The sequence below is a fragment of the Macrobrachium nipponense genome, chromosome 8, assembly GCF_015104395.2.
Source record: "Macrobrachium nipponense isolate FS-2020 chromosome 8, ASM1510439v2, whole genome shotgun sequence".
Lineage (NCBI taxonomy): Eukaryota > Metazoa > Arthropoda > Malacostraca > Decapoda > Palaemonidae > Macrobrachium > Macrobrachium nipponense.
The window spans coordinates 78,653,958-78,663,482 of NC_087203.1; the positions used below are offsets into that span (position 1 = coordinate 78,653,958).

Consider the following 9,525-nt stretch of genomic DNA (forward strand, 5'->3'; position numbering starts at 1 on the left):
ACCATGAGGGCTAAGTAAAAGTAAAATAAATATATATATAATATATATATCACCACCTGACCAACCTAGCCAAAGTTAAGTGTGTTAACTAAGGCTTCAAGAGTCAAGAAGAATCGCCGTTGTCAGCGACTCCACAACTAAATTAAGAGCTCTTCCTAACCATTTTCTACAGGATAGGATGAGTAATACTTCTTGCCCCCAAGATTTTGTCTGCAGACACGTATGGCCCTAGCGAGCAGCAGATCTCATATGCCATCTTCACATCTCGCAGGGAGTGTGAAGTGAACCCAGAGTTGCTTCACTAAAAACATGGTACCCAGGATGTTGCTGAGTGCCATGCTCTGTTGAAATGCTCCCGAGGCCGCGCCCTCACCTCGTGAGCATTCAGATACAAAGCTTTCCAATCTTTGTGCAAACACAATGAAGGAGCATTTTGAAGAACTCCTTAACCCTAAAACCAGGGTGTACTTCGATATGGGCAAGTCTGGTCTTTTTCGGAACACTGCCGATTGACCGACTGACTTCGACTTTCTTGATTTTAAGTAGATAATACTTGAGAGACCTGACAGGGCACAGGACTCTCTCTGGCTCCTGCCCACTAACTTGTGCCATCCTTGCTTCAAGATCCTGGCCCAAGGACAAAAAGGGTTTCCATTCTTAGGCCATAACGAAAGGCTTAGAGAGCACACTCCTTGTGTTCTCTAAAGCCAAAACTTGTGACGATGGCTTAAAATCTTACTAACCCTCTTTGTCGTATCTAGGGTGGTTAGAAGAAGGCCTTCCTGATCACATACAAGAAGTTAACAGGCAGGAGAGGTTCGAATGCTTTGACATCAAGAACTTCAGACTACGTCTAAGTTCCATATTGAAAGCTTCGATCCGGAAATGCACAGTCTGTACTAAAGTCAGGTGAACGACCCAGTTGAACCAGTTCAGACGAATCAAGGACAGCAAGGCTGTACCCTGAAGACCAAAAGGCACTATTCTTAGCTGACGGATGAGTGTCTGGACTGCCTGGGCGATTCAAACTAAGCAAACCTTGGGGGGTGTATCAACGCAACCCAACGTCGTCCGCAATCGACTTCGTCAATAAGAAACTCAGGGCTACTATATGTCGCCTGATCTCGCACGAGTGTCTGACTCCGAGAAAACAGGCGAGGCAAAAAGTAGATGGTGAGCTAGAATCGAGATTCCACAGACCTCAATGATCGTGAAGGTCTTTGTTGTTTGACAGATGCAAATCCGTCAAACAACATTCTCTGTTGTCTGTTCGCACTGGCAGAATTTTCAAAACTCTCGGCAACCGCTAGACCACTGGTAGTTCAGGTGATCTCCCCCACGTTTCCCCCGTGGCGGTGGTACTTGGAACTATTCCCGTTTTCCTCAGATTTTCTCTGAACCCTGTCTCCTGAGGGGAGGAGGGTGGGAATTTTAATTATATATACCTGCCAGGTAAGTATGCATAAAACTTTATTGTATCATAACAATATCATTTTTATGCATGACACTTACCTGGCAGGTATATATATAGCTGATTGACACATTTGGAGGTGGGTCACAGACAGCAACATCGTCATAATTCAAAAATTAACTAATTTTTTAAAATTATTTATTAAGTTCCTTACCTGCTAAGGTATGCTGACTTCGTAGGTCCTGCCTCTTAGCCTGCTAAACCTTAGTAGCTCTCAACTAGGACGTGACCTGTTTGTTGAGAAAGCTAATAACAAGGGTCTGACAACTGGACGGGACCAATTTGTTGACAGGAAACCCTAGCCCTCTCTTACCAGGGGCATTCATGCTAGGATAAGTTAGACCACCTGAACCACACACAAAGCTAACGTAACACAATACACTTCACATACTGAAGAGGAAATAACCCTCTCAGACAAACCATAAAAGAACACCACTTAATTAAAATACCTAGCATGTTAGTAATCTATCGTTGCTGCCGTCGATCGAGACGATTCGTACGGACTTTTGCAATCCTGTAACGAACCTCTAGATGATCGTTACATTCTACGCCTGTTGTTATAATAGGCTCTTTCTCGTAAACTCGAGCAGGGACCGAGAGAAGATACTTCTTAAGATATGAGAGCGCTGTGGAATATCAGAGTTGATGTGGACCACTGGTTCCAAAAACTCGTTTCGAGGACTGGAGGGACGACCGAATTGCATTACTTCTTTTAGATTAAGATCCAGGACATCTGAAACACTATCCAGATGTCCGGCACCTTCTTTCTATCATGACGCACTGAGAGATGTTCAGAATAATTCCTAGATCTTGAATAATATTTCAGTTTCCCGGTAGGAAAAAAACTGTGGTCTGAATTGCAGTCTATTCGGGGAAACAACTTCTTCAGGAAGGAAATTGGTCCCCAGCAAGCTCATCCATTCCCTCCCCGAGTATGCTTAGTTCCCTATAAGGCTGCGCTTTGCCTAAGCAGGAAAGCATATAAAAGTGCCATGTTGCGGTAGACTCGTAGTTCTATACCGTGCGGTAACGAGCACCGAAAGGATTAAGAGATAACTCTGTTGAACATAGTAAGGCAAAACTAATGCAACGTTTATTCATTCACGTAAGAAATCCCCTCAATCTTAGGCTAAAGTCCGTGATTGCAGGACAGAGATACAGTTAGTCAGTCAATCCCGCAGGAGAGACGTAACCGCCAGCACAGAGATACGGTTAGTCAGTGAATCCCGCAGGAGAGAGAGACGTAACCTACAGCGCATGACAGCGCACGATCTGTTACTGGCTCGGTTGGAACTTGGACAGTCAGACACAGCAGCAGCCAGCAGCTTACGAACGTCGTCTCTTAACTTATGTCTGGGTTGCCAGCTACCCTATTCTACGAAGAAATAGAGTCACCGTTTTATTTTTTTGTGTTTTTTGAAACAAAAAGAGACTCTCAAGCTGGTATATTTAAGCGAACCAGAAAACGCTAAATATATAGATGCGTTTGTGTCGTCAGAACACTACCATACAACGGTAAAAGATAAATCGGAAACTCCTGGAAGGCTGCCGGGAGTGACGATTAAATGTCCTTTAAAATAGTAGACAATAGACCTCTCGGTTGCCATCCTAAGAGGTAACTACAGCAAGCGTGTATGACTTGAACCAACCAGTAGTAAAATAACGCAAGGCAAAAAATTTTATTATATCACAATAAAGTTTGTTCATACTTACCTGGCAGACATACATATAGCTGAATTCGGAAATACAGCTACATACATATCTGACAGACAAGTTTCATGAACAAAACTTAAAGAACCGAAGCAGACATCGCAAGCTTCTTAAGATACTGGACATAAGCGTTCATTGACGTAGTCTACAAGTCTATTTCTTGTACGAGTCTGCGAATGAGGAAGGAGAGCTCTTCCGACCCTTTCCTTATTCGCTTACGCAATATCAAGTTAATGAGATGTTTGTCAATGAGAACTAACTAACCCATTAACGGTACAGAGAGATATTTTGTCAATGAGGGGAGACCCACTTACTTGACAAAACGATAGTATATTGTCAATGGGGGAAAGTCACTGAATTGACAAAACGTAATCAAGGAAGTCGAGCCTTTTATTTTTCGATTCCCGTCTCAAACAAGGAAGGGACAAGAATCCTGTTAAGAGACTGGGCTTACGGTAGGTAGAAACGACGATGCTCAATCGGCATGGAAGTCTCGACTAGAAACTAACAAAATCTATCATCTGAAAAACCCTTTCAGATGGTCTAAAAGCTTTAAATTTATTGGCAGTATGGCAAAGGAAGTCCTGTCTTGCGCTTTCCTGAAGAGCGTCCTTTTGATGAGTGCCTTTGCAAGAATCCTATTGAACGTTGCCGAAAATCCTGACGTTCAGGACGTCGAGTCTTTACATAACCCGTAACTGTCTTATCTCAAAGTCTTGACTGAGGTAGAGAAAACGAGATCTTCCCTTGAGCTTTCCTTAACTCCATCCACCTTTGCGAAAAGCAATATAATATTGACAGAGACCTCTTGATTCAATCACGAAACCCGAGGTCTTGCTGGGTTTCTAAGATGAAGTTCTGTTCACTTTCTTGAGGTTCAAATCTTAACCAAGAGCTTGAAGAGTTGAACAGAAACGTTCTGGTGCGTGCTCTGCGTCCACTGGCGAGGACGCATCGGCGTTCCTGGTGCGCGCTCGGCGTCCACGGCGAGGACGCTCGGCGTCCACTGGCGAGGACGCTCGGCGTCTGGTGCGCGCTTCCGGCGTCCACTGGCGAGGACGCTCGGCGTCCACTGGTGCGTGCGTCCATCCGAGCGTCCTGTTCAAGCCGATCGTCCCAATAAGCGTGCAGAAAAGCGTCACGCTCCTGACAGGCGTCAAAACAAGCGAGAGAAACTGCCTTCTTTTTCATATTTCTTGGTGGAAAGAAGTACACGTGATCAGGCAACTTTCGCCTTCTTACTTCTCACTGAAACACATAATGAGGGAGAGGGGACGTGAAGCGTCCTCTTCTATAAAGCTTCTTAGAGGGCGCGAGTCCTTCCGAGAGCTCCAACCCTTGTGCGGGGAGGACGCCTCGGAGGACGAGAAGCAATCCTTCAGGATTCGTGCATGTGCACGCACTTGGCAGTCTGGGGATTTTCATCAGAAACTGCCGAAGGCACGCCAGATCGGTGGGGTTTCCCTGTAACCCTCCTTCGGCTTTCGACATGCCCGCTCCCTTGGTTCTGGGAGTTCGACAGAGGTCTAGACCTAGAGGCGTTTACAAGGCCGATCTGACGCACCCTCCACTACACAAGGGGCACTGTCACTGCACTTAGCCACTTCACTATTGCTCTCTAAAGCACACACTTTCGATTCTAAGTTACGAATCGAAATAGTATAAGAGAAAGGGCAATAACCTCTACAGACACTGTTTTCGGGCCCGAAGGCAACATTACAGGGTTAGGCGTAACAAAAACAGAAGTAGAACTCTTCACAATGAAGGAGAGCGATCACCTCTCGCAGACATAGTCATAACCCGTAGGCCATACTACAGCGTTAGGCAAAATAAAGTCTACCGGAAGGTTAGCAGTATCACTACCCTGACTTTCGTAATTGATTAAATTGCGTACATACTAAACAAACTTTTTCTTACGGAATTAGACACGTTTACTGATTAATTGCGTACATACGAATCATACTTTTTCCTTACGGAAATAGACATGTTTACTGATTAATTGCGCCCCCCAAGTGCGGAACTACCGAAGCTTTCGGTAGCCACACCCTATCTTTGCAGACAACACCGTCTGAAACTAGCCTAACTAGATTCAGATATCTTATGCAAAAATGAATCAAATTCAAATCAATTTAAGATAGCGTATGCCTAGCCACAAATCCAAGTAAATAAACTAAAAGACAATTAGGATACTTAGCGGCAAATGAAGTTTCCAAAATCCTAAGCCGGAGGTACTGAAAACAGTGTTTCAGTACCGGCGACAGAAAATTTATGAATAGAAAATGGGAATGGTTCCTGATATCCGCCTCCCAGCGGCGGGAATGGGTACTAACCACCTGACCGACCACTGCGTGTGTCGGAAGTTTTTTAAATTCTGTCGGACTTCAGAAAATACAGCTATATATATACCTGCCAGGTAAGTGTCATGCATAAAACTATAGCTATGTAATTACTGGGTAAGTTGCATAATTAAAATGCACTTTTTGTGATAAAACTATTAAAAAACTAGGGTATAAGCATTTTTAGAAACTTGGGGTATAAGCATTTTCTTAGTTTTTTTTCCCTGTTTTAACTATCAAAATATAGGCAGTTCTAAGCATTTCTAGAGGGGGTTTAAGTATTTGCAGATTTTCCTATTTGCAGGCAGGGGGTCTGGTACCCATCCCCCATGAATACAAGGAGGTCTACCATAACTGAATTTCTGGAAAATCCATCTGACAATGACTCAGAAATTATCATGCAAAACTTTTACCTATACGTACACCTACATACTTACATCTCTCCTGATAAGAAATGTATCAGTTCTGAAGTGAAGAGTAAAAGCATAAACAGAATGCAGCATATGCTAATTACTGCACCTGTTAAAGTCGGCTGTGTTAAATCCTTTGGTACCTTACGGTAAATGTCAAATCTGTAGAGAGAAATTTAGATGAAGTTACTGTACCATTGCAATCTATAACTTATATACAATACTAATACTACATGTATTACTCCTAATAAGAAAAAAAAAACTCTTAATACATATCCAAGCTTAAGGGGGCCGGCTGGAACCCTTATATATGGGGGTGGGTATAGGGCAAAAAATGCAGTCATGAAAAAATTCATGGAGCTTTGTTTGGCAATGGAGAATACGTATACGAAATATTTCATCAAAATTCCTCTTACTTAAGTAGTTACAAGGCAATTAGAAACCATAACTCAATAAGCCAAAAATATTGACCCATGCAAGAAAATGCAATATTTCTTCTGTTATCGCAAATTTTTATAATTATTGTCAAAGGAATTATGAGTAATGGCATCTGTAGAGATTCCATGAGGCAGCAGGAGGGAACTTAGTCAGTTTATGGCTTCCAGTGCAAGGAGAAACCTCTTGTAGTGTACATGTTCAAGTTTTACCTCTGACATTCACTTGCTTTTACGTATGTTTATCTTCGTTTCGGAAAGAATTTCATCACGCCAACGAGGAAAAGACTAGCAAAACATCTTGCTAACATACAGACAAAGAAAATTAGCTCTAATATGATTACAGAATATCATAATACACACGATATAAGCGTAGTTAGTGAAAAGAGAGTGAGAGAGAGGGAGGGGTGCGTAGTTAGGAACGCCTCCGTCTTGCCTGACGCACAAATCGTGCAGTACCCCAGGCTACGGTCGTTGAGCAAAGGGATCTTCATTTAAGATAAATAACATATTTTTGGTTTATTAATACCCAAAGAGGAATACGTAATTCATAATAATCATGATTTATTAGCATTGTCTTTGTAGAAAGAGGGTACACGTTCGAGTTTCACCTCTGACATTCTCTTGCTTTTACGTTTGTTTATCTCAGTGCCCCAGGCTATGATATATGAGCAAAGGGATCATCATTTATGATTGAATTATGAGAAATAACATAGTTTTGGTTTATCAATACCTAAAACAGAAATATGCATTCATAATAATCATTATTTATTAACATTATCTTTATAAAAATACAAAGGAAAACTTTGAACGCCCGTATCTCAAAACTACATTTATTGACCTTCAAAATCTATCTTCTCACTTAGTTTTAAAGCTATAGCACTAAAATTTGGTATATAACTCAGAAAGACATGATAGAACAATCATATCAAGCCCTTTTTTCCAATTTTTGTTTCATCTTTTTTTTATAATTTTTTTCCTGATTTATAGGGTTTATTTTTTTTACCATAATGAAAAATTCATATCTAGCAAAAAACTGACTCCATAATGAAAAATTCTTATCTAGCAAAAAAATGATATTGTCATGTTACAATAAAGTTTTATACATACTTACCTGACAGATATATACTTAGCTATAGACTCCGTCGTCTCCGACAGAATTTCAAATTTCGCGGCACACGCTACCGGTAGGTCAGGTGATCTACCGCCCTGCCCTGGGTGGCAGGACTAGGAACCATTCCCGTTTTCTAATCAGAATTCTTCTCTTCCACCTGTCTCCTGCGGGGAGGCTGGGTGGGCCATTAATCGTATATATCTGTCAGGTAAGTATGTATAAAACTTTATGTAACATGACAATATCATTTTTATACATTCCAACTTCCCTGCCAGATATATACTAAGCTGATTAGCACCCATTGGTGGTGGGTAGAGACAGCTAACTACTGAAATAAGACAGGTAAACAACATATGTTGTAGGTATTAATAAACCTTGGTTCCTACCTTATTATGCTGAAGACTTTCGCGGCTACTGCCTTGAGTGATTAGCTAAGAGCCTAAAGCCCTCAGCGAGATATTGATCTATGGCTAAGAGTTCTTGTGGGTCTGCCAATGGGGTCTTATCCACTTACTCGGCAGAGCCTAAAGGCCTTTGTCATTGGGTGCTATTCCACTAACATGACAATACACCTTGTTCAAGGAGCACAACACCGATCCCGATCACCTGATCCTAACATCCATGTTAGTTCTAAGACTGCAAGGAGTTATCCCCGAACTCCTTACAAACACAAAAAACTCGAAACATAATTACACTTTCATTTATACAAAATATCAAAAAAAAATTTTGTACTCTCCGACTAGCCATACATATCCTGATCCCCTACCAGCAATGACACTATGCGCCCCGTGCGACATCCGTGAGCTTGCTAATAGAAAACCAAGCACATATCTGACAAGAGGGTTTATGTACGATAAAATCAAAATATTTTAAGGATCAGTCTTTGCTCCAAGACCCAGCACTGTATCTGCTGATACAAATGGACTAGAGAGAAGCACTTCTCATAGGTCCAACTCACTCACATCCCTCAGATAATGAGATGCAAACACTGAATTGCACCTCCAATACGTAGTCTCAATGATATTTTTTTTAAGAGACATATTCTTTTGGAACGACAAGGACGTTGCTACTGCTCTCACCTCATGGGTCTTAACCTTTAGAAGACCGAAGGATTCCTCCGAGCAGTTCTTGTGAGCGTCCGTAATTACGCTTCTCACAAAGAAGCCAAGGCGTTCTTGGACATGAGTCTTTTGGGGTTCTTCACCGCACACCAAAGACCTTGTTGACAAGCTCCCATCTGTCTCTTCCTCTCTAAATAAAATTTAAGAGCTCTCACTGGACAGAGAGACCTCTCTGTCTCTCTGCCTACGAGGTTAGATAGACCTTTTAACTTCAAAGCTTCTGGGCCAAGGTTTTGACGGGTTTTCGTTCTTCGCCAGAAACATTGTCTGGAACGAACAGATGGCAGCATCTCCTTTGAACCCCACTGTGGAATCTAGAGCGTGCAATTCGCTCGTCCTCTTTGGCTGTAGCGAGAGACAACAGGAATAAGCATTTCCTAGTGACGTGCGCGGAAGGAAGCCAGATGTAAAGGCTCGAATTTATCCGATAAAAGGAATTTCAGGACCACGTCCAGATTCCAACTAGGTGTTCTAGGAGTTGCTGCTTTTGAAGTTTCAAAGGATCTAATTAGATCGTGTAGATCTTTTGTTGTCTGCAATATCTAGCCCTCGATTTCTAAATACTGAAGACAGCATGCTTCTGTATCCCTTTATTGTTGAGACAGATAGGTGTGATTCCTCTCTCAGAAAGAGGAGGAAATCGGCAATATTCACTATAGAGGTACTGGAGGAGGACAGCTTCTGACTCTTACACCACCTCCTAAAGACTTCTCACTTCGATTGGTATACTCTTCTTGTCGAAGCTCTGCGGGCTCTAGCGATAGAGCCCGCAGCCTTGCGAGAAAAGCCCCTCGCTCTGACAATCTTTCGATAGTCGAAAGGCAGTCAGAGCGCGACCTGGGAGGTTGTGATGAACCTCTCGAAGTGGGGTTGTCTGAGTAGATCTGGTCTGTTTGGAAGAGATCTGGGGAAGTCCACTATCCACTCCA

At 42.3% G+C, this 9,525-nt stretch overlaps 1 protein-coding gene across 1 annotated transcript in view; it reads right to left on the reverse strand.

Annotated features, from left to right (window-relative positions):
• Positions 1 to 6,110, reverse strand: part of LOC135222870 (endoplasmic reticulum-Golgi intermediate compartment protein 1-like) — a 101,064-nt gene extending 94,954 nt beyond the window's left edge. The window contains exon 1 of the mRNA XM_064261220.1: positions 5,955 to 6,110. Within this exon, the coding sequence (XP_064117290.1) occupies positions 5,955 to 6,004 (50 nt within the window). The 5' untranslated portion in view covers positions 6,005 to 6,110. The remainder of the gene's footprint in view (positions 1 to 5,954) is intronic.
• Between the last annotated feature and the right edge of the window lie 3,415 nt (positions 6,111 to 9,525).